Below are 24,837 nucleotides of genomic sequence, written 5' to 3' on the forward strand. Positions count from 1 at the left end.
ACTGTCAAATGATATTTTCACCATCCGTTGACTTAAAAGCCAAGGACCTTTTCAATGACGAGTTTGTGTAGATAAAAGACTCAGAGGCTAATTATCTGAGAGCGTGGACATCTGGTATTGTGCGTTAGGCAGACAAAATTAGCTCGTATTTTTTGCAGGTCAGAAGCAGGAGGAGAAAATGCCCCTTGACAGACGGTGGGAGTTGTACATCTTTACATGATTCTAAATTTCCTTTGTTGCAAGTTTTAAGTGTTCTCTTAACGTTATGAAATCATGGGAGTTTTGGCAAACTTTTGTTTCCTGTTTAGAAACGTTAAATCTTTGATCTGGGATAAGGGAGGCCATAGGATACCAAATGGGAAGCCAGCTCACAGGGTGAAAACTGCATATACTAGGGTGATTTCCAAAAGAAGAAAACATCAGATATCCCATCAAATACACCTAAAGGTGTATTGAGAATGCCTGAGAGCTATATCACAGACAGCCTCCAAAAACGGAGGGAGGAATGCAAGAAAGGTTGGTTAAACTAGTGGGTGCAAACTGAATAACTGTCAGTGACTTGGAACTTTGCTCAAAGGGGTTAGACAACAGGAAGTTGGTTTGCCTTTAAGTAAGATTCCTTTTTTCTGGAAGATGGATAGACTGGTAATTTTTCCAGAGCAAGGAACTTAATTCCAACATTATTTCCTAGTATATCAAAAGATTTATTCTTTCCAGAAATATTTATTAAGCCCCACTATGTGTTCAGCACTGAGGTACAAGTATGAAAAGGCCCAATCTTTATAAATTGCTTAGAGTCTAGCAGTAGGGACAAATGCACAATCACCAATTCTCTTGCTAAATATGGTGAGAATCTAGGACAAGTGGCACCCAAATGTTGCCTTCCTAAGAGACACGGGGTGGGTCTGGGAAGAGTAGAGTCCTAGGTAGGCTTTTAAGTCCGTGAACAACTCTACCTCACTCCAAGGATTAAGTTAATATTTCTCAGATTGTGTGGTAGTGTCCCTGATTTGCAAATATCAGTTACCTATAATTGAAGGGGCTCATCTTAATGTTCTCTTAAGTCCAGATTTGTTATATGATTTCACCTCATCTGAAAAGAACAAGAGAAAAAGTGAAGAAGTAGGTATTAAATTCAGGAACAGAATAGGCATTTATCTCTGAAAAGTCTGAAAAAATTGCATTAGGATGTCAACTCTGGCCTTGGTCACAGGAAGAACCTTGTTCTTCACAGTTGAAATGTTTCTAGCTCATAACCTTCACATTTTAACTCCTCTGTCAGTCTGCATATTATGACCTCCAAACAAAAACAATTTTCTAACGAGTGTTAATTTGGGGGGTGAGAGAGGGGAGGGAAGAAGAAGAAAAGAAAGAGCATGAGCATGGATAATAATTACATGTACTAATGGGTTACTTGAATATATTGGTTAAAGAAGGAATAGTCCTTTTAAAGGTAATATGGACAAATGGAAAAAACTCTGGGCTGGGATTCAGAAAATCTAGATTCTCTTGCCTGTTGACTGTAAGACTTTGAAAGAACTATCAAAAGTTTCTTTATTTGTAATGAAAATAATGCACAGCACTTCTTTCTACCTCACAGAGGCTGAAAGCAAGTATAAAAGTATTCCTGTGATAATTGGCTGGCTCAGTTGGTAGAGTGCGTGACTCTTGATCTTGAGGTGGTGAGTTCAAACCCCACACTGGGTGTACAGATTACTTAAAAATAAATTTTTTTTTAAAGATTTTATTTACTTATTTGACAGAGAGAGACACAGTGAGAGAGGGAACACAAGCAGGGGGAGTGGGAAAGGGAGAAGCGGGCTTCCTGCAGAGCAGGGAGCCCGATGTGGGGCTCGATGCTGGGCTCAATGCGGGACTCGGTCCCAGGGCCCCAGGATCATGACCTGAGCCGAAGGCAGACGCTTAACAACTGAGCCACCCAGGTGCCCCTCTTTTTTTTAAAGATTTTATTTATTTGACAGAGAGAGACACAGCGAGAGAGGGAACACAAGCAGGGGGAGTGGGAGAGGGAGAAGCAGGCTTCCCGTGGAGCAGGGAGCCGGATGTGCTTGATCCCAGGACCCTGGGACCATGACCTGAGCCGAAGGCAGATGCTTAACAACTGAGCCACCCATGCGCCCCCAAAAATAAAATCTTAAAAACAAATTAAATATTCCTTGACATCTATTAAAGTTTTAGAAGAAAATATTTTATTATTATTTTTTTTAAGATTTTATTTATTATTTGACAGAGAGAGACAGCGAGAGAGGTAACACAAGCAGGGGAGTGGGAGAGGGAGAAGCAGGCTTCCCGCAGAGCAGGGAGCCCGATGCGGGGCTTGATCCCAGGACCCTGCAACTATAAAAACACCTATAGAAACCATGGAAGAACCTTTAAGTATTAGAGAAGACTTTTCAGTTTGACATAATACCCAGAAGCCATAAATGGAAAATATTAATTCAGCTATACCAAAATGACTTCCTGCAAGTTCAAAGCATAAACAGAATCAAATTCAAAATGATAAACGGGAGGGAAAAACTTATCACAAAGAACCAATTTCCCTAGTAAATAAAGATATCACACAAATCATAAAAGCCCAATTGTCCAATAGACAAGCAGAGGATATTCACAGCCACTAGGAATAGTCAGTTAACAATAAAGGAAACAGAGGTGAGTGTCAAACACAAGATGCTCATCTCATTTCATAATGATAAAAGTAAAATTATAAGAATGGCAAAATAAAACCTTTATAACATCCTCTCTTATTGAGGCTGGGAAGCAATCAGTCTCCATTGCTGTTAGGACTGTTGATTGATAGAACTTCTATGAAGGGCAACTTGGAGTTAGGGGTATGTATATACACATATGACTGAAATCCACATACCCTTTGACATAGCAATTAATCTTACAGATATACTTGTTCACGTATGCAAGTAATTTATGCAAAAATTTTATTCACCGCAGAAGTATTTTGAATAGCATAAGACTAGAATTTAAATATTCATCAGTGGAGAATGCTTAAATTATGGTTCACCCATATAACAGAACATTATACAGCTATAATGAAAATTTAAAAGGCTCTTTATGTTCCTTGTAGATTCATTCCAAAGACAATATTAAAAAAGGTGCCAAATGGTGTGTATGGAATGTTATTTTTTGAAAAAGAAAAATGAGTATATTTCACATACATAAGACACGTATATATATACATGCCCTAGCACACATGTGCACACACACTCACACAGAAAATGTACAGGCAAGGTACCCCTGAAAATATAAAATGTAACACTAGTTGCCTCTAAGGATGGAACTCTGTGGCTGGGGGATAGGGGAGGGAAGGATACTTTTCAGCGTATATCTCTTTAGTGTATATCCCCCCTTTTTTTAAGATTTTATTTATTTGAGAGAGAGTGAAAGTGAGAGAGATCACAGAGCGAGGAGAAGCCGACTCACCGCTGAGCAGAGAGCCTGATGCTGCGCTCGATCACAGGACCCTGGGGTCATGACCAAACTAGAAGAGAGACGCTTAACCAACTGAGCCCCCCAGGCGCCTCAGTGTATATCCTTTTGAATTTTTAACTATGTGAATGTTACCCATTTTTATTTTATTTTTTTAAGATTATTTATTTAGTTGACAGAGAGAGAGAAGGAGCACAAGCAGGGGAGTGGGAGAGGGAGAAGCAGGCTTCCCGCTGAACAGGGACCCTGATGCGGGGCTCAATCCCAGGACCCCGGGATCATGACCTCAGCTGAAGGCAGACACTTAACGACTGAGCCACCCAGGCACCCTACCCATTTTTAAGTAAAATCAAAGTTTAAGGAAAAAAAATAACAGGCCTGACTCAAAATATTAAGGGACATCGAGTCCCCTCCTTTTACAGTTAATTCTTAAACTAAGAGGGGTTAGGTGATTTGTCCATGTCATAGAACTATAATGTAAGCAACACAGGATCATAGCTTAGATTTGTTTGGGCTTTCTCTACAAGGTTGCTTAACAGTAAAGGAAACCATGTAAATACTCTTCACATAAATAAATCAAAAGCTCAAAACTCCATTTTGGTGTGGGTGCAGTGAAACAACAACTTGCTGGAAGAGGCATGACTTGGTATCACTCTGGAGAGCAATCTGGTAGTCCTTACCAAGAAGGTTAAAAATGTTCATAACCAGGTAAGTGCAGGTGAAGACTTGCCTTATCAGATATCAAACCTAAATATAAAAGTTTGTATTTATATTGAATACAATGTGGTGAAATAGAGAAATCAATGGAACAAGCCTATAAAACCCACAAGTAGACGTATTTAAAAATTTAATGTACAATAAAGGTGATACCTCAAATTTCAAGGTGGGGTAGTGGTGGTGGGTAAAATGGTTAAAGTTAACACAAGCTAATCATTGGTTAAAAAAAAGACACATAGACCATATAGTAAATAAATTATGGATTAATTAAATGTTCAGTATTTTAAAAACTACTAGAAGTGAGATTTGACTAGCTAGAAACAAAAACTGCACATCAAATTAGGACAAATATGACAAGTTAGTACCTCTAATATATAAAACCTTATGATCCATGTTCGTTGATGGTAATGCAAAAGGGTGCAGCCACTATGGAAAACAGTACATAGGTTCCTCAAAAAATTAAAAATAGAGGGGCACTTGGCGAGCTCAGTTGGTGGAGTGTGCAACTCTTGTTCTTGGGGTTGTGAGTTAGAGCCCTCTGATGGGTGTCAAGATTTCTTAAAAAAAATAAAATCTTAAAAAAAATTAAAAATAGAACTACCATAGTTTTAAGATTTTATTATGAGAGAGAGAGATAGATGGGACATGAGCGGGGGGGGGGAGAGGGAGGGGCAGACTCCCTGCTAAGCAGGGAGCTTAGTGGGGGGCTGGATCCCAGGACCCCAGGATCACAACCTGAGCCAAACGCAGACACTTAATCAACAGAGCCACCCAGGCACCCCAGAACTACCATAGTTCTATCTAGCAATCCCACTTCTGCATATTTATCCAAAAGAACTGAAATCAGGAATCTCTAAAAGATATTAGCACTTCCATGTTAATTGCAGCACTATTCACAAGAGCTAAAGATGTAGAAACAACCTAATGTCCATCTATCAGAAGAATGGATAAAGGAAACATGGTATATATACATTCAGCTTTAAACAATACTGCAATATGTGACATGAATAAACTTTGAGGACATTATAATAGTCAAACACAGGATAAATACTGTAATATTCCACTTATCTAAAATAGTCACTCATAGAAGCAGAGTAGAATGTAGGTGCCAGGGACTGGGGGCGGGGGGGGGGGATGGTGAGCTGCTAATCAAGACATAATGTTCCAGATAAGCAAGATGAAAAAGTTCTAAAGATGTGCTGTTACAACACTGTGCCTATAATTAACAATACCGTATTGTACACTTAAAAATCTGTTAAGAGGATAAATCTCATGTTATTTTTTTTAAAAGATTTTTATTTTATTTATTTATTTGAGAGAGAGAGAATGAGAGATAGAGAGCACGAGAGGGAAGAGGGTCAGAGGGAGAAGCAGACTCCCTGCTGAGCAGGGAGCCTGATGTGGGACTCGATCCTGGGACTCCAGGATCATGACCTGAGCTGAAGGCAGTCGCTTAACCAACTGAGCCACCCAGGCGCCCTCATGTTGTGTTCTTATAATAAAATAAAATTGAAACCTTATAATCAACTTTTTAGATAAAAGTTTTTGTAAAGCATACACTTTCTGGAATAATAGTAGGGAAAACCATGTTAACAGTAATACCCATGCAAACACAATAGCTTCCGAGTAATTTTATTCTCAATTTCCCCAATTTTTTGTGTAGAGTAGTTTAAAGCACACTTTTTTAAAAGATGTTATTCATTGAGAAACAGATCCAATGTGTGGGGGGGTTGGTAGAGCGAGAATCTCAGACTCCATGCCACATGTGGAGCCCAAACTCATGACCCTGAGATCATGACCCGAGCCCAAATCAGGAGTTGGACCCTTAACCAACTGAGCCACCCACGCACCCCTTGAAGCATACTTTGGAGTCAGACAAACCTGATTTCAATCCTAAGCTATGACTTAAAAGGGGTATCACCTTGAGCAAGTTATTCTTTACCTATGAGGCAAGGAATAGCCACCTCACAGGGTTGCTTAATTACATGTAATTAAGCAAGATTATGTATTAAATGCCTAGAACAGTGCATGGCAAATGCTCAAAAATGGTAGTATAATCACAAAAATTCCAGTTGTAATTCTATTTTACCTTATTTTTTTGTTGACCAAAAGATAAATGACAGCATGTTGTGAAACGTGGTTCCACACCCTCAGCACTTTTTTTGGCCTAAATTTCTCATGCCAAAGTTCTTTTCCCTATTAATTCCCATATCATCTCACAATCTAAAATTATTTTAGAAATTCTGCTAGACAAGCATCATGGGACTACTTCTATGGTACCAAAACAAACAAGAACTCCCCCATCCTTCTAATTTAGGAGATTATAAATGGAGTCCTGAAATTTTAAACATACTTGGATGATCCAAGGTTTGGAAACTATTGCCTTATCTCAAACTCATTTGCTTGGGTGTTTGAAAAACAGAATTGGGGAACATGGCCTCTGCACTGGTTGCCCAACTCTACAATTTACCAGCCATGGAGCCTTGAAGTCAAGTTTCCTCATCTCTACTGAGTCAGTTTTCTCATTGGTAAAAGGAAATCCATGCTTGACAAGGTTATAAAGAGCAAAACAGATTATCTAGCTGTCCTTCAGGGACAACAGGAAACTGATGACCCACTAGGGTGCTGTAAATTAAACTTTTAACTCTCATAACTGAGGATAACAAAGATTAAGCCTTCGTATACCAAGTGGCACCAAAGCATTAACGTACACACACACTTTACTGATAAGGACATGACCGAAAGTTGAGACTTACTCCATGCCATTTACAATTTTTTTAAGATTTTGAGAGAGCACAGCAGGGGGAGCAGCAGAGAGAGAAGCCGGCTCCTTAATGAGCAGGGAGCCTGATTTGGGGCTCAATCCTGGGACCCTGGGATCATGACCTGAGCCAAAGGCAGACGCTTAACTGAGCCACTCAGGTGCCTGCCATTTACTTCATTTAGATTTCAATTCCATACGACAAATATAGGGCACACTCTAAAAGACATGATCAGACTGATTTATAGGTAACCAAAACTAGAAAATTTGACCAAGAATAGCTGGTCTGAGAGGCAGTTTAGGGGTTGGTAATCAAGTCTGGTGTAGGACTGTTTGGATTCAAACCTTCTCTAGCTGCTATAGCTAAATCAAGCTATTTGTCCAGCTCTAACTCCGTTTCCTATTTGTTAAATTCAACAAATTATGAACTAGATACCAGTAATTACCACTCGGGTACTACCCATCCCTGATCGCAGTGGTCATCAACAAGGATTGAAATGATGTGTATCGAGTGCTTAGAATTATCTGACAAAGTAGCCACAGACGAAGTTTCAGACAGCAGCATCTGGAGGTGGACTGCCAAATCTGCCTTTGTCACTTCCTACTGTGCTTGGTTATTACTCAACGTGTGTGTGGTGTGTGTGTGTGCCTTACCTTCCTTATTTGCAAGATGAGAATGACTGTACCCTAGAGGGTTGTTGAAAGATTAGGCAAGTGATATGCACCAAGAACCCACAACAGTAGCCAGTGGATAGAAAATGCTCCTGAGGTGTTAGCTGTAATCACCAGCATGCAGCACATAAAAGGCATTCAACCAGTAGTAGCTATTAAACCTCCCATGGATTTTTTTCGAAGTAAATTATGTAGAAGTATTAAAAACTGGGCAACTTCACTAAGTTTTTCTAAATACTTACAAAACAAGATATTTAACACTAGATTCCATAAATGACTATACTTCAATGTAAGCTTGTTATACATGAGGTTAAAATACTGCTACTTTTAAAAATGTAAGTAAGTGTAAATCAATGGCTTTGTATCAGCATCAATAATCTGTGTAATAAAGTTAAATTCAATGTGAAGAGTGGAAAGCCTGTTTTCCCAGAAATCTCTGGTTACTTAAAAAAAAAAATTGGAGAACCCTAAAACCATCTTAAATTACCAAATAAAGATTAACCACTCATTTATGCATTTTTATTTACTAATGTTTGTATCAGTACACTAAAACTGAATTTTAGAGACACTGGATATCATTAGTTTGGATACCATTAGTTTATTATAAAAGAGAGACATGAAAATTATTTACATGATGAAAGATTTCACTTCACTGGAATGGGCAGCTTCACTTCATGCCATTTTAATAATGATTTCAGTCCACATACTTTCCGAGAATGTCACCATCTCTAAATAAGAAATAATCCTGCAAAGAGAGAAGCCATTAGTTAAGAAAACTAGTAATAAATATTTAACTTTATTAGATTTTATTTATTTGACAGAGAAAGAGAACACAAGCAGGGGAGTGGCAGAGAAGCAGGTTCCCCACTGAGCAGGGAGCCCAGTGTGGGACTCGATCCCAGTACCCTGGGATCACCATCTGAGCCGAAGGCAGCTGCTTAACTGACTGGGCCACCGAGGTGCCCCACAAATATTTTAACTTTTAAGAAATAAGTTTACACACCTTGTCATCTAGAACTACTTTGGTGCCTCCATATTCTGGGAGAAGAACTTTATCTCCAACTTTCACACTAACTGGTTGAATCTCTCCACCCTTAAAAAAAAATAAGGATATTTATCAGCAAAACACCTAGTTCACCAAATATTTACACCTTCTATTAATTAAATATGCTCATTCAAATCAACTGTTAAAAAAGGATGTGGTGACCAAGTGATATGATTTACACTATAATCAGTTCTTCGCTCAAAAATCACTGTAGAATTACTTTGAAACAATGCATACATGGAGGCTTAAACTAAAACCTAATTTCAGAGTAAAGTTCAGAGTTAAAATGGTGAAGCTAACTTAAGCTAACTTTTTCATTGTTAAATATTAACATAACCTCCAGACTACGTGAAATAAATCAGTTTTAAAAACCAGATTATGGTAGTCAAATTTAACAACTTCTAATACACAAACATTCAACAGGTATTTACAGAATTTAGAACATATACTTCTTTCATGATTCAATTTCCTTTCAATCAAAGTGCAGGTTTAAGGAGAGAGACTGCAGCATAATGCCCCCTCCCCAAAACCTTCCTATTCTGACTCCAAGATACCTCCTTGTTATAACTTTCTTTCTTACAGGCAACTGGAACAATGCAATCACTGTATCTGACTCCAAAGGCATTTATTATGTATTCTGGCTGACTTTCAAATCTGAAGTCTAATCAATTGGAGAATGCCTTTAAGGCTAGGTCCAAACTATTCCTTTCAGTAGTATACCAACTAAGGCCAAAAATGGTTAAAAGATTAGGGCAATTACAGTGTTAGAGGTTAAATCTAGAGTTTAAATTTCCCCTCAACTCGTAAAAGCACCCATGGATCATCTGTAAGCATTATTTTTTGTTTTTTCAAAAAATTAGAATTTGAAGAAAACGCTGGTCATACTAGACTACCAAATGGTTACTGATTTTAATACTCTGGAACTCTCCATCACACAAAATAAGCAACTTCATTCTACAGTCATTTTCGTTGAAGAAGCAGATTAGACGTGACTGAATTAGGGAATGATCCTGAAGATAACACAAAGCTATTTAACAGACCACTTTTAATCACCAAGAACTTTTTCCTCCTCCACTTCACATAAAAATAGTTCCACCTTAGCCCCATTTACCTTTCCTTTAGAGCCCGATCCAACAGCTACTACTGTTGCTTGCAACACTTTTCCTTGAGATTTTTCTGGAAGCATAATACCTCCTTTGGTTACAGTTTCAGCTGCGCTCCTTTCAACTAAAACTCGGTCAAAGAGGGGAAGAAACTTTCTAAACGCCTGCCCTGCCTGTAAAAAGAGAAATGTTAAATTTGAAACAAAAACAGTTATGTGATTACCTTAAAAGCGTTACACATCAAAAAGCACGTGTGGCTTTCAAATTCAACGCCAAAAAAAAAAGATTATTCGTTAAAGAAAACCACTTGAATGTTTTGCTCTACGTTCTGAGTTTAATTTCCCATTCCGTATTATGTTAGGGGTCGTTGTTGGCTCCTCTGGTCAGCAATCAGACGAGCTTTAAGGGCAACCTTAGTTTATTTCAAGGTCAAATATTTTCCTTCCTCAGATTTCTCTGGAAAATTTCAGCAAAAACAGTGAACCCCTGCGCCTGGAGCCAAGCTTTTCAAGATATTACCACCCACAAAGGCCTCACAGGAGACTCGGGTCCGCCGCGGCGCGTGCGTCGGGGTTCCAGCCCCCAGGTCCACAGGCGTGCGGGGCACACGCGTGCAGAGCCCTTGGCGGAGAGCCCCGGCCTCTCCAGGGTTGTTGCAGGCGCAGATCACTCAATGGCCCCTACCCTCCAGGTAGGCCCAAAGAGAAGCGTCCGGCTGCCCATGCGCTTCAAGCAGAGCCGGGCTCTCCGGCCTCCAGCCCATGCGGGACTCACCATGACGCCGACCGCCGCAGTTGGTACTCTGCTCTGGAGCTGCCGCTTCTGCAAGAAGACCCGCAGTACGACCCTTCGGCCACGTGAACGTGGGAAAAGGCCTCCCAGCGCGCAGGCGCGCTCACTCCTACCCCCCCCCCCCCCGCTCCTCCCCGCAAAAGAGGGTGGCCGCACTAGCGCGCGCTGCGATTCGTCTCGAGGTCTGTGCGTCGGCCACTGACGCGAGTACGGGGAGGCGGAAGAAAAGAGGAATTCTTTCTAGGCTTTTCTAGGCCTCCAGCCGAGGTGAAAGTACTAGCTTCGTTCCTCTCCCGGAAATGACGCGCTTTGAACCTTAACCCACAGAGAGCGCAGCGCTTCCCGGAAAGTTCTGGAACCGAGTGCAGCCCGGGAACTAGCCTAAGCCCGCCCGGAGAGGGCTGAGCCCGCTGGCCTGGCACTGCTCGGGTAGGGAGGGGCGGAGCTGGCGCATGGAGCGTGCCGATTGCCGGGCCCGGCGGACGGGAAGGGGTGGGAGCCGCCCGCGCACGCGGTGCTGCGGGGCGGGGGGAAAGCGGCGGAGGGAGGGGACACGGGCTCTTTGCCGTGTGCGCCGTGCACTCTGTCCCTCACTCGCCTCCGACGGCCTGCCTCACGGTCCGCACGCTCTGCCGCTGCCCCGCAGGTACACGGCCGCCCCGCGCCGCCACCTCCAGGCGCCCGGGATCACTAGGCCGGCCCTTTCCCCACTCCCTGCGGTGTTGCCTGGTTGGGCCAGCAGGCGAGAACCAGGGCTTTTCTACGGCGCCGCAGGCCTGGGCCAGCGGGCCAGGCCTCACGGGTCCATGTCGGTGCCCATCACGTGCGCCGTGGATTGTTCGCCTGGGCAGGGCGCAGGAGGGAGGGCTTGTCCGGGAGTTCGTGTGGAATCGGGGGAGTGTATTCGCGTGGGCTTTGCGTTGCAACCCTGTCTTGGTCGACTGCAGAGTGCCGGGCAGGGTGGTCGCAGCCGCCTTTGGCCCCCTGGACCGCTCTCCACCCTTGACCTTGCTGAGGGCGTCCTAATGCAAAGACACGTGGGGCTGGGCCAGAGCCCCCAGCCTCGCGGCCTTGCGGGCTGCTCTGATACAGTAGCCCCGAGTGGATACATGAAGACACATCTTGCTAAGCGGATTTTTGCACCGTCAGGAATGTTTTTTCTGCCTTGGTTGCTCTAGTTTATAGCCCACTCCTTTCCTGCAGACTTGGTTTTTCAGGAGGACATTTAGAATGGATTTGCTCTCAAGGATATTTTAGCGGTGAAAGATTAACTCGTTTCTAGCGGCTGGGGTAGGTGGCCTTGGAGAAGGAGATGGTGTGTGCTTTGTGCTAGTGCTCTAGGTTAGGCGCGGGGACGGCCTCACGTGGGGACTTAACGCAGGTAGGTGGTGTTCTGAACATGTTTCCGTGGCCTGGGTGTAGTGACTGGCAGAGGTCAGTCCAACTTACATTTAACATTTTTTGTTCTATTGTGTATAGATGTCATGTTTGCTGTAATACACAGGGGTACTGCTAGTACTGATGTACTGCTAATATGATTCCCCCCCTCCACAGAAATGCTTCGATTACCCGCAGTCCTTCGCCAAATTAGGCCAGTATCCAGAGCACTGGCTCCTCATCTCACTCGGGCCTATGCCAAAGACGTGAAATTTGGTGCGGATGCCCGAGCCTTAATGCTTCAAGGTGTAGACCTTTTAGCCGATGCTGTAGCCGTTACTATGGGGCCAAAGGTATCAGTGTTTTTATTTTGTTGTAATTTATAATATTGTGAGTTAAATAGTATTTTAATGATATCAGATAGTCATACTGAACAGTAAGTACTTAAGTATCCATTGTTGAGAAACTCCAATATACCCATAAGAGTTCCCAATTACTGCTTAATTTTTTTTTCTTTTACTTAGATACAATGGTCTTAAAACTTAAACTGTTTCTTTAAAATTTGCGGAACTTTCTTTCCTATAATGTATGATGTAACGGAGTGGTAACTCACAGATCAAAGTGGATTCGCAAACGGAAGGTAGAATTAATGGAAGGTAGACTTATTCTTGTTTGCCTAAGTTTTAGATTTTTTCCCAGTAGTTCGTACCATTGATGGAAGCATGTAATTTAGTATGTAGTACTTAAAGTATGTGCTTGTAGGTGCTAGTTTTACTTAATGTTTTTATGTTGTCCATTCTGTTCCAAAGCACATTTAAAATTTTAAGTCTCATTCAATGTGAAGAGGTGGTGAGTGAGGGGTAACAAATAATTTGAGAAGACCTTTGAAGGTGATGCACAAGTGTAGTGATGCTTAATTTCAGGCTGACAGTTCCAGTATCAAAGTATTGATATAGACTGTATAAAATATGGCATGCCTCACAAGTAGCAGCTTTGGTTCAAATCCAGAAGCTGCCAATACTGTTTGCACCATGATTGAGATTTAACACTGAAGCAGCCCTCCCTGGAAGAGTGACTTGTACTTGCCTTGCTGTTAGTATTTTAGTAGTTAAATTTTAAAGCCAGTTTAAAAGTAAGTTTTCACATCACTTTCAAAGATAGCAGGCACCAGACAAAACTTAACTATAAACTATGTGAAGAATATTCTGGAATTTTATTATGATTTACGAGATTGGTTTATTTTGTGGGGGGTTTTGGGGTTTTTTTGTTTTGTGTTTTTAATGAGAGGACATCTTGTAGTCTCTAGGATTTTTATCTATCATAAAATCTCTTGCAAAGTTAAGCACTTGGCAGAAGAGGTCATTTTGTCTATAAGCTTAAGAACACTGATGAACTTGCCTTTGAGATTCATGCTGCAGATCTAATAAAAGTGACAATTTGTGTTGGGACTTTCAAGTAATTATATCCTATTATTCAAAACTGCTCATTGTGTTTTAAGCTAAATAGCACTTATGTTCTGTCACTTTTTTTTTTCTGTAATTATAGGGAAGAACAGTGATTATTGAACAGAGTTGGGGAAGTCCCAAAGTAACAAAAGATGGTGTGACTGTAGCAAAGTCAATTGACTTAAAAGATAAATATAAAAATATTGGCGCTAAACTTGTTCAAGATGTCGCCAATAACACAAATGAGGAGGCTGGGGATGGCACCACGACTGCTACTGTCTTGGCACGCTCTATTGCCAAGGAGGGCTTCGAGAAGATTAGCAAAGGTGCTAATCCTGTGGAAATCAGAAGAGGTAGGAAAGTCTCTTCATTGTCACCACAGTGTTTTGAAGTGTCTTAAAAAGTTGATTCTTGTTTCTCCTCTCTCTCAAAAAAACCTGAGTTTTCCTTCAGCAGATAGTGACTGGATGCCTGGCTTATGTAGTGTGTACTATGCTAGGTGTTAAGGAGGGAAATGTAACTGAGACATTCCCTGTCTTCTCTCCTCTGTGTTTTGAGCCCCCAACCCCCGCCCCAGCACATAAGGGAAGTTTATTGGAAGATACAGCATGTACTGTGTACCTTGAAAATAGTAAACTTTTGGGGATTAGCACAGGGAGAGATTATACAGTTTTGCTATATTACAAAGTAGGGCTAAACTAAGTCACTCAGGATATCAAATTTTTTTAATATATATATATAGAAAAGCAGGGGGTTTTGTTTGTTCTTACCTCTTAAGAGCACATAGTACATTAGTGGTCTTTATTTTGTTTATTATTGCTTGCTTTGGGGAACTAGGCCACAATTTAAAGATCTGCTCCTCAGCATGAGCTCCATAGTGATAGAGACTTAAGTCCTGTCACTGCCATTTTTTTTTTTAGCTATGTACTCAAACTTGGTTTTTCTATCTTGAAAATGTAATTGCTACTTATCTCTAGGGTATATTATTGTCCATATTAGGAGACTTGAGAGTAAAGGGGGATGCTATTAACAAGTTTTGTCAGAATTGGCATCCCAGCACACTGATGTAGCAGCATTCCACCTATTTCCGTGTTTGAGGTCCAGATGAGTGTTACATTAAAAAAGCAGTTTGAGGGGCACCTGGGTGGCTTAGTCGGTTAAGCGTCCGACTCTTGATTTCCGCTCAAGTCATGATCTCAGGGCAAGCCCCACATCAGGCTCTGTGCTGGGCATGGAGCCTGCTTGAGATTCTCTCTCCCTCCCCGCCTGCCCCTCCCCCCTGCTCTTTTTTCTTTCTCTCGGAAAAAAAAAAGCAGTCCGAGTGTAAATCATGGACAAGTATTAACTGAGGTTATTAAGATTACTTCTCCAAAGAAATGATTGTTACTACATGCCTTTCTCTGGATTTTTTTCTTGAAGTTAACATTTCTCAAAATAAGGGAAGAGCCAGCACTATCCTGATTGAACAAAATTGGGTGATCCTAAATCCATGTTGTGATGCTGTTGACTGTTAGAACAAATATTTCGCTTATAATTACATATTAAATGAGGAAATTTCAGATAATTAAAACCTGTAGGGGCATAACCGTGTCATTCAATTGAGAGAAGTATTGGCTCACCCTGTTGGAAACATGCAACATGATTGGATTGGGAATAGCTTATACAGAATGAGTTGAATGGTGAGATTCTTGAAATTAGACACTTTTTTTTTCCTTAGTCCAGTTTTCAAAATAATTTTGTTCTGTGAGTCTTCATTTATTAAAGTTCCTGTTTCGGTGCATGCCATTCAACTCCATGAGATTAAGAAAAGTGCTGGCACAGAAGCATAGTATAGGTTTATTAACACATAAAAACATTTAACATGAATTGAAATTTTTACTTGACAAGGAACCATGAGAGAATAAGCATTGTGATGGCGTTTATTCTTGAATCAGGTGTGATGTTAGCTGTTGATGCTGTAATTGCTGAACTTAAGAAGCAGTCTAAACCCGTGACAACCCCTGAAGAAATTGCTCAGGTAAGAATTTTTCATATTTTATGATAAACGTGATTTTATTTCATAATCACATACCTGTGTCAGAATAATGATACCAACCAGTCACTAACATTGAACATGTTTCTTCTTACTGCTACAAAACATTTAAAAATAATGCAGTGACCATAACTAGAGTCTTAGTGGGCTGTCACTTTAGTTCTACCTGGCTCTAAAACTCATTTGTTTGTTTTGGAAAATGTTCTTCAGCCATTTGTCAAAAGGTGAATAATTTTTTGTCATGTTAGAATATTGCCACTTTTTCGGGGTGGGGAAGCCTCCCTTTTTAAGAATAGTTGTGTTTATTTCATATCTTTTAATAACAACGTAGCCAAATGATGAATTTAAAAATAACTGAAAACAGAACCAACACTTGGTTAGAACTATTAGACCACATCATCGTTGTCCATACTCTCCTCCCCCCACACCCCCCACCCCACCCCCTGCCCCCATGTATCACTTTGGAAGTTACTAGGAAACAGAGGGGAGCTGATTGGGGCCATAGGCCTTATCTTTTTAACTTGGAAGAGTGACTTGATTGTTGTAGGTTGCTACGATTTCTGCAAATGGAGACAAAGAAATTGGCAACATCATTTCCGATGCAATGAAAAAGGTTGGAAGAAAGGGTGTCATCACAGTAAAGGCAAGTGTTTTTCATGATAGCTTGGAATGAGTTGTCTGATGATCAAAACAGTTTTTAAATACAAAAATTTAAACTGTATGTTTTGTATATTTAAATCCTTTATGGATAACGTTAGCATTTATGTACACTAGAGTAATTACAGCGTTTTGTGTGAATTTTTAGCCTTTGCTGTCAGGAATGAATCCGTTCTAACTTAAATGATACTGTCTTCTAGATGTAAAAATTCAAATACACATTTTTGAAATTTTTGCAGAATGGGGAGTTGGATGCCCTAGGGCATTTGCATACTTACAGGCTTGGATCCCTCGTGATCAGTGGGGTCTCTCAGTCTGGTCTATCGTTATAATTTTTTGTTTCTTTAATGAAATTCATACAACTAATTTTTTTATAGGATGGAAAAACACTAAATGATGAATTAGAAATTATTGAAGGCATGAAGTTTGATCGAGGTTATATTTCTCCATACTTTATTAATACATCAAAAGGTAAGTCAGTGAAATTAAAAAAAAATACAGCTTGCCATGTGTCAGATTATAAGCATTTATCAGGTCATATCTCTAAGAAAAGAAATTTATATATTCCAAAAGTTATGTAAATGAGAAATGAAAAACATGAACTCCTTAGTCACTTGAAATGTACTCAAACTATGGTTTATAGCTTTTTCATTTAAATAAATTGCAGCTGTTTTCAGAATATTGTTAGTTTTTTAAGTTTTGAAATGTTCCTTGTTTTTGCAGGTCAGAAATGTGAATTCCAAGATGCCTATGTTCTACTGAGTGAAAAGAAAATTTCTAGTGTCCAGTCCATTGTACCCGCTCTTGAAATTGCCAATGCTCACCGTAAGCCGTTGGTCATAATTGCTGAAGATGTTGATGGAGAAGCTCTGAGTACACTTGTTTTGAATAGGTAATGGGCCATGGTATTTGGTTTACATTTCCAAATGAAAAGCAATTTTTTATTTTGATGTTTGAAATCTCCGTTATGTACCCCCACATCGAACCACTTGTGTTAGTATCTAGCCTTGTGTGTAATATAGGTGTGCTTTAGGAACTCTTGGTCCGGTTATAATGGTTCTTTCTTTTTGAATGGGTTCTTTTTGAAAGTCCTTAATATTTTGTGTGACTTTTTCATAAGATAGCCTAATTTTGTATGTGGTGTCTATTTTTTATTATAAATGTTTACAGTTTTGAAGAAATGACTTTTTTCTGGAGAAAGATTCTCACGATTAATTTTGCATGGGAAGAAGTAAATTAAAATATTTTCTCTATCTTATTTTTTAATTTTATTTTATTTTAAGATTTTATTTGTCAGAGAGCACACACAAACGGGGGGAAAGCAGGCAGAGGAAGAAGCAGGCTCCCTGCTGAGCAAGGAGCCCAATGCGGGACTCGATTCCAGGACCTTTGGAGCATGACCTGAGCTGAAGGCAGATGCTTAACCGACTGAGCCACCCAGGCACCCCTGTTTTTTTCAATTCTAGATCAAAGTGTATTTGTCAGTATGTTATATAATCTATTTAAAGAAAAAAAATTTTTTTTAAAGATTTTTTATTTATTTGACAGAGACAGCGAGAGGGAGAAGCAAGCTCCCCGCCGAGCAGGGAGCCTGATGCAAGGCTCAATCCCAGGACCCCGGGATCATGACCTGAGCCGAAGGCAGATGCTTAACGACTGAACCACCCAGGCACCCTATTTAAGAAAATTTTTAATTAATGGTCTGAAGTAGAGAAATTGACACTCAGTCTAAGATAAATTGAGATTTATTCACTTTCTTAATCTATAATGTATTACTTTTGACTTTAAGACAGGTAGTTAATGCTATAAACAGAATTTTAGGGCATTATTGGGGTGTCTAGTTGGCTCAGTCAGAAGAGCATGTGACTCTTGATCTCAGGTTGAGTTCGAGTCCCAGTGGAGTATGGAGATTACTTAAATTTAAAAAAAAGACTTAAAAATAAGAATACTAGGGCATTATTAAAGTACATATTCTTTCTGCTCTTAGAATTGAGGTGGCTCAGATGTGTCTGCCTTTAGTTCAGGTCATGATCCCAGAGTCCTGGGATCGAGCCCCATGTTGGGCTCCCTGCTCCCTCTCCCACTGCCTCTCCCCCTGGTTGTGTTCTCTCTTTCAAATAAATAAAATACTTATTTAAAAAAAAAGTAATACTTTCCAATTTCATTATAATGGAAATGCACAAATGAAATAGGTATGTATGAGAGATTGTGCATACCTTGACACAAAAGCTCCGAGTGAGTTGATGTATCCTGGAATGTTTGTTAGCTTGGATTTGCTTTTTGGTTTATGAAAAACCTTATGAGATAGTGGGATTTGAAGCCAAAATAAAAAACAAACGTAGACCTACAGACCAACAGAGTTCATTGAGCCAATTTACTGGTATCTGTAACATTGGATGGCTGATTTATTTGGCATACTATCACGAGTTTATCCCTCTGATTTTTATTTGACTTTTTAATAAAATAGACCCACTTTGTCTTGAATTTTAAATACTCCTTGGGGCGGCTGGGTGGCTCAGTTGTTAAGCATCTGCCTACGGCTCAGGTCATGATCCCGGGGTCCTGGGATCGAGCCCCACATTGAGCTCCCTGCTCTGCGGGAAGCCTGCTTCTCCCTCTCCACCTGCTTGTGTTCCCTCTCTCACTGTGCCTCTCTCTCTGTCAAATAAATAAATAAAATCTTAAAAGTACTTTTTTTTTTTAAAGACTTTATTTGAGAGAGAGAGAACGAGAAAGGAGAGGGAAAAGCAGGTTCCCCGCTGAGCAGGGAGCCTGATGCGGGGCTTGATCCCAGGACCCTGGGATCATGACCTGAACTGAAGGCAAACACTTAACTGACTGAGCCACCCAGGTGCCCCCTCCTTCTCTTTCATAATCTAGTCTTGAGTGGACATGTCTTTATATATTCTAGGTATTCATTATCTAATAAAATTGCATGTGACCTTAATGTTATTATCAGCTTCTTACATTTATAAAGGAACTGAATTAAGAACATTGCTTGCTCAAACTTCAGTAGTAACTTGATCTAATACTAACTAGAACCCATAGGATAGGGGTAAATGCTTATTAGAGCCCCCAAATTTAATAATTAGTAATTGTTCTGATTTTCACAGTCTATAAAATGGTTATCACTGTATTTAACTTAAAAGTTTTTTGCTTACATTTAACATTTATGTTCCTGGGTTCAGTTTAACTGGAAAGTAAGGTCAACGGTTTGTGAAGAAGGTAATTGGATATTGGCAAATATGGATGAATGGGAAGTTGCTTTTGTCTTGCCTTGTTTGACCAAAAGTTGTTAGGAAGCAAAAAATTCTAAAAAGTGAGGTTTCCAGGGGCACCTGGGTGGCTCAGTCAGTTATATGTCTGCTTTTGGCTCACGTCATAGTCCCGGGGTCCTGGGATTGAGCCCCACATTGGGCTCCCTGCTTAGCAGGGAGTCTGCTTCTCCCTCTCCCTCTTTGTCTCCCCCTTCATGCTCTCTCTCACTCACAAATAAATAAAATCTTTAAAAAAAAAAAAAATGGTTTCCTAAGTAATCTTAGTACTTAAGAACTAGACAAGCATTTTTATTAGATTTAAATCTCATTCTTATTAATAACTATTCTTAACAGGCTAAAAGTTGGTCTTCAGGTTGTGGCAGTCAAAGCTCCAGGTTTTGGTGACAATAGAAAGAACCAGCTTAAAGACATGGCTATTGCTACTGGTGGTGCGGTAAGTAAAATATATGTGATGTTGGTTTACTGAATCTTTTATACTTCCCGGGCCTAAAATTTATAGGTAGATTTTATTGTCAGTTATGTCAGATATTACTGTCTCAACTGTTTACTTACTCTGTGTTTCTGTTAGGTGTCTGAGAGGTGAAGCTTTGATTAAATAGTGCTAAGGTCCCTTCTCTAACTTGCCATGAGTCTAGCCCCAGAATAGGATTATTTGACCAATCTGTTTTCAGGAATACAGTAGAAAAGACATAGAACTTAAGAGTTTAAGTATAAGGCCTAGTCCCGGTTCCACCAAAAGTGACCTTGGAGAAGTTGAGTTTATACTTTTCTCAAATAAAGCTAATGAATACTGAGGATTAAGTGAAGTGGAAAATTTAGTGAAAAACTTGATCGAGTCTTACCTGGACTAGCAGTTGTCTTGAAATCTCACATTTCAAAGAAATACAGTATTACAAGATGTTTCTCTCATCAAAACACCTGCATGATGGTATTATTGATAAACCTGGTATAATGAAAAACCTGCAACTCGTTCATTTTTAAATGTTTTTGTGTAGGTGTTTGGGGAAGAAGGATTGACTCTAAATCTTGAAGATGTTCAGCCTCACGATTTAGGAAAAGTTGGAGAGGTCATTGTGACCAAAGATGATGCCATGCTCTTAAAAGGAAAAGGTGACAAGGCTCAAATTGAAAAACGTATTCAAGAAATCATTGAGCAGTTAGATATCACAACTAGTGAATACGAAAAGGAAAAGCTGAATGAACGTCTGGCAAAACTCTCAGATGGAGTAGCTGTGTTGAAGGTAAAATTCATTGTTGTGAATGAGCTTCTTGAGTTCTGATCCCAAGAATGATTTTGTTTCTGTGGTATTCCCTAACAGTGCTGTGTAACCAAAATGTTTTGGGAAATGGATATATATATATATTATATAAAAATTTTTTTGCTGGAATACTCTCCTTCCTTAAAACCAGAATTGAACTTGGGGAGTGTTCTGTGGAAAAAGTGTTTTGTTAATAAGCACTTTGGTATTGGACTGATGTGGGACCCTGCACTCACTGTATTAGCTGTTTTTGTTTTTGTTTTTTAAGGTTTTATTTATTTATTTGAGAGAGAGTGCAGGAGAGGGGGGAGGGCCAGAGGGAGAAGCAGACTCCCCGCTGAGCGGGAAGCCCGATGCAAGACATGATCCCGGAATTTCAGGATCATGACCCAAGCCAAAGGCAGTCACTTAACCAACTGAGCCACCCAGGCGCCCCCATTAGCTGTTTAATCATGCAGTCACTTTTAACAAGTAGGCAACTTTGTCTATTTTTTTTTTTTAAAGTAAACCCAGTGCTTTTTAGTGACTCTTGCCAGTCAGCATCGTGAATGGGAGAAGCCCATACTAACTGGAACTCTTTGAATCTTTAGGTTGGTGGGACAAGTGATGTTGAAGTGAATGAAAAGAAAGACCGAGTTACAGATGCCCTCAATGCTACGCGCGCTGCTGTTGAAGAAGGCATTGTTCTGGGAGGGGGCTGTGCCCTGCTCCGATGCATTCCAGCCCTGGACTCAATAACTCCAGCTAACGAAGATCAAAAAATTGGTAAAATTGCCTGACAAATGAGTTGATTTGCAGCCTGATTTTAGTCTGTTAGAATATTGTTGCTGCCCGTCAAATAGAACAATACATCACAAAGCAATTTCCAGAATAACAAAGATAGAATAGCACTGATAATCAGAGAATAGATGAAAGATGTAATCATGTTTTTGAGGGGGAATGATTTGACCTGTGGAATTCCCCAGTTGGGGTTTTCCTCTATCAATAGTCTCACAGATAGAATTGTGTTGTAATTTTTATAAAGAATGAAACTAAATTTGCTAAAATTTGTTATCTTTAGGTATAGAAATTATTAAGAGAACACTCAAAATTCCTGCAATCACCATTGCTAAGAATGCAGGTGTTGAAGGATCATTGATAGTTGAGAAAATTATGCAGAGTTCCTCAGAAGTTGGTTATGATGCTATGCTGGGAGATTTTGTGAATATGGTGGAAAAAGGAATCATTGATCCAACTAAGGTAAATAGTTGACCATTTTCTAAAAATTCAAGAACTCTTTTTAAGTCTTGTTAATTTTTTAAGAAAAGTAATATTTTATCAAACTTTTTTCTCAGGTTGTAAGAACTGCTTTATTGGATGCTGCTGGAGTGGCCTCTCTGTTAACTACCGCAGAAGTTGTAGTCACTGAAATTCCTAAAGAAGAGAAGGACCCAGCAATGGGTGGAATGGGTGGTATGGGAGGTGGCATGGGAGGCGGCATGTTCTGATTCCTAGAATAGTGCTTTACCATTATTAATGAACTGTGAGAGGAAGCTCAAGGCTGTGCTCCTCAACCGTAACTTCAGAGAAGTCAGTTGAAGGAAATGACTGAAGAAAAGGCTGGCTGATGTTTAAGAAAATCACTATAACCATCAGTTACTGGTTTCAGTTGACAACATATAATGGGTTACTGCTGTCATTGTCCATGCCTACAGATAATTTATTTTGTATTTTTGAATAAAAAGACATTTGTACATTCCTGATAACTGAGTGCAAGAGCCATGTACCAACGTACTGCTTTCAACTTAAATCACTGAGGCATTTTTACTACTATTCTGTTAAAGTCAGGATTTTAGTGTTTGCCATCACCAGATGAAAAGTAAGCAGCCTTTCTGTGGAGAGTAAGAATAATTGTGTACAAAGTAGAGAAATATCCAATTATGTGACAACCTTTGTGTAATAAAAATTTCTTTAAAGTTAATTGTGTTAGCCTTTCCATGATGTAGAAGAGAAATGAAAGCCAATAGATGAGGGGTAGGGTTTGGCACAAGTGTGTAAAACATTATTCCACCTGTAGTATTCTGTTTCTCTTTGCTAAAGACAATTACATTACTACAAAGGTAATGGAAAGTTTTAAAGGTGACAACTCATTCCTGTGGAGACAGTATTTCATGTGTTGAGGTCTCATCATAAAGAAAGGGGGCAATCTGTCATTTCTTGTGGAGGTATAGAGATGCTTCAAAGCCTTGGCATAATAAATGGATTCCTGGGGCACCTGGCTGGCTCATTTGGAAGAGCATGGAGCTCTCTCGATCTTGGGTTTGTGAATTTGAGCCCCACATTGCGTGTAGAGATTACAAGAAAAAAAAATGGGTTCCTGTTAAATGAGAAGGGCAGGGTTTGTATTGTAGGAGTGTACTTTAGTGGAAAGGAGAGGGGTGTGCCATTCAAGCATAATGAGTAGTGGGGAAGGGCATCCTTACATGATAGCCCAGTGTCTTCACCTTTGTTAAGAATTTAAAGCAGATGCTGGCTCAATGCACTTGGTCTTTATTAGAAATGGAAATAATGGAAATGTGGCTTATTTTTATGACCGTACCTGGGTGTGTTCATGTTGGGGACAGAAAGATTTACTACAAGGCACAGATCTTGTGTAACAACATATTGTTACATACTGCTTTCACCTGTGCCAAAAGACCTAGTCTGCTCCTCTGGCCTTGGGGCTGCTTCCTTGAGACTGGTATAAGCTAGGCACTGAGGTAAATGTTCTTGTGTACAAAGCTTGGACAGAACTAGAAGGAAAAATAAAGTCCATCACAGATCAAAAGCCAAAGTCACTTGAAATCTGTACCTAGAAATAATCTGTGCTTTGCTTGGATTAGAAACAGAATGACAAGAGATTAAAGGGGGCTAAATAAAAAGCATTTTAAGTGAACAAAATGTGCCTAGAATGTAGTTTTGGCTATAGAAGTAGCAAAAGGCAAACCAGTATCAAAAGAAACCTTCGAGAAAGGGCTTGCTTATTTTTTATTTTTTTAAAGATTTTATTTGACAGACACAAGCAGAGAGGGAACACAAGCAGGGGGAGAGGGAGAAGCAGGCCTCCCGCTGAGCGGGGAGCCGGATGCGGGGCTCCATCCCAGGACCCTGGGATCATGACCCGAGCCGAAGGCAGACACTCAACTGACTGAGCCACCCAGGCACCCCTCAAGAAACGGTTTATATAGTTAATCATCTTAAAGGCCAAGCTAGGTGATAAGAAAAGGTAAGAGATGAAAAACACCTGGACTTTAAAAGATCATTAGAGCATGACCAGCCTAAAGAGATGAGCAGAGGAAAAAAACCAGTGTCAGTGCTAGACACTGACTCAAAACTCTCAACAATCTTGGATTAGGGACTCCTTGCTACACCTATACCACACTCACTGTAAACAGGCTGTGAAAGGTTAAGTAGCTTATACAAAGTCTAAGAGCTATTAAGTGGTAGACCTCAGATTTGAACCTGGGTTTGAACAGCTTACGCTCTTAAAGAGCCAGCCTGGAATGAACCCCCTAAGCCAGGTTCTAGGCAATTGTAAAACCCTTTGAAAGCTGTAGCCAGAGAAATCATTTAATTGGGAAATTGTATTTCCCCTCTGTCACTAACCTTACAGAATGCCAGCAGGTAGGCATTTCTGCTCCTTCTCTCTCTCCTCACCCCCATATTTCTCTAGGACAAGAGAATCATGTAGAAAAACAAAAGACTTCCAGATTCTGCCATTTGAGAGTCCCTCCAATGAAAAGGCTGGCTCACCTAATCACTGTACAGTGGAATTCACCAGTCAGTATGCCGTACCTTAATGCCAATAAGCTTTTTAGTCCCTTACTTTCAAATATCAATGGGTAAACAAGAACCATCAGACAAGCCTAAACATGAAGAATAGCAAAAACCAGAAAGGATCTAGGGGAAACTTAAATCATAGTAACTTAAAGATGAGATCTTGTTGCCATAAACCAAGGAAGCCGTAACAAAAAGGAACAATTAGAAAACATTATTGGCCAATATAAAGTTAACAGAAGGGCTGGAAAATAGAACTGAGGAAATCTAAAAAGCAAAACAAAAAAATGGAAAATAGGAAAAACGATAAAGGTTTAGTATAAGAGGTCAAATATCTAATTACTTAGGAATACCTGAATGATAGACCTAGAGAATATGGAGAGGAGGAAATTAACCAACAAATAATTCAAATTCCTCAGGATTCAAGTCACTGAGTTTGTGACTG

At 40.0% G+C, this 24,837-nt stretch overlaps 2 protein-coding genes across 3 annotated transcripts; one reads left to right on the forward strand and one right to left on the reverse strand.

Annotated features, from left to right (window-relative positions):
• Positions 1-8,187: 8,187 nt before the first annotated feature.
• Positions 8,188-10,846, reverse strand: HSPE1 (heat shock protein family E (Hsp10) member 1). The gene is made up of 4 exons (XM_028122174.2): positions 10,532-10,846; positions 9,766-9,930; positions 8,613-8,702; positions 8,188-8,354 (listed from the first exon to the last, which is right to left on the reverse strand). The coding sequence occupies exons 1-4, from the start codon at positions 10,532-10,534 to the stop codon at positions 8,304-8,306; spliced, it is 309 nt and encodes a 102-aa protein (XP_027977975.1). The 5' UTR covers positions 10,535-10,846; the 3' UTR covers positions 8,188-8,303.
• Positions 10,827-22,557, forward strand: HSPD1 (heat shock protein family D (Hsp60) member 1). Of its 2 annotated transcripts, none has more exons than XM_028122155.2 (12): positions 10,827-10,978; positions 12,104-12,279; positions 13,472-13,724; positions 15,306-15,388; positions 15,951-16,046; positions 16,438-16,531; positions 16,784-16,952; positions 19,672-19,771; positions 20,334-20,579; positions 21,188-21,362; positions 21,658-21,836; positions 21,932-22,557. In XM_028122155.2, exons 2-12 carry the CDS (start codon positions 12,106-12,108, stop codon positions 22,082-22,084), a joined length of 1,722 nt encoding a protein of 573 aa, XP_027977956.1. In that variant the 5' UTR covers positions 10,827-10,978; positions 12,104-12,105; the 3' UTR covers positions 22,085-22,557. The 2 variants fall into 2 exon arrangements, with proteins under 2 accessions (XP_027977956.1, XP_027977953.1); XM_028122152.2 differs by lacking the exon at positions 10,827-10,978 and adding an exon at positions 11,086-11,195.
• The last annotated feature ends 2,280 nt before the right edge of the window (positions 22,558-24,837 follow it).

The sequence above is a fragment of the Eumetopias jubatus genome, unplaced genomic scaffold, assembly GCF_037043125.1.
Source record: "Eumetopias jubatus isolate StellerSeaLion01/CBP00866 unplaced genomic scaffold, mEumJub1_p1.0 scaffold_3, whole genome shotgun sequence".
NCBI classification, from domain to species: domain Eukaryota; kingdom Metazoa; phylum Chordata; class Mammalia; order Carnivora; family Otariidae; genus Eumetopias; species Eumetopias jubatus.

Bases quoted from the DNA above. Each gene is read 5' to 3' on its own strand.
- HSPE1 (XM_028122174.2), bottom strand. The intron at 8,703-9,765 runs GTAAATGGGGCT...TTTTTTTTTAAG, and splicing joins GATCGGGCTCTAAAGGAAAG to GGTGGAGAGATTCAACCAGT. The intron at 8,355-8,612 runs GTGTGTAAACTT...CTCTCTTTGCAG, and splicing joins AAGTAGTTCTAGATGACAAG to GATTATTTCTTATTTAGAGA.
- HSPD1 (XM_028122155.2), top strand. From the start codon at position 12,106: ATGCTTCGATTACCCGCAGTCCTTCGCCAAATTAGGCCAGTATCCAGA. The intron at 19,772-20,333 runs GTAAGTAAAATA...GTTTTTGTGTAG, and splicing joins CTATTGCTACTGGTGGTGCG to GTGTTTGGGGAAGAAGGATT. The intron at 20,580-21,187 runs GTAAAATTCATT...TTGAATCTTTAG, and splicing joins ATGGAGTAGCTGTGTTGAAG to GTTGGTGGGACAAGTGATGT.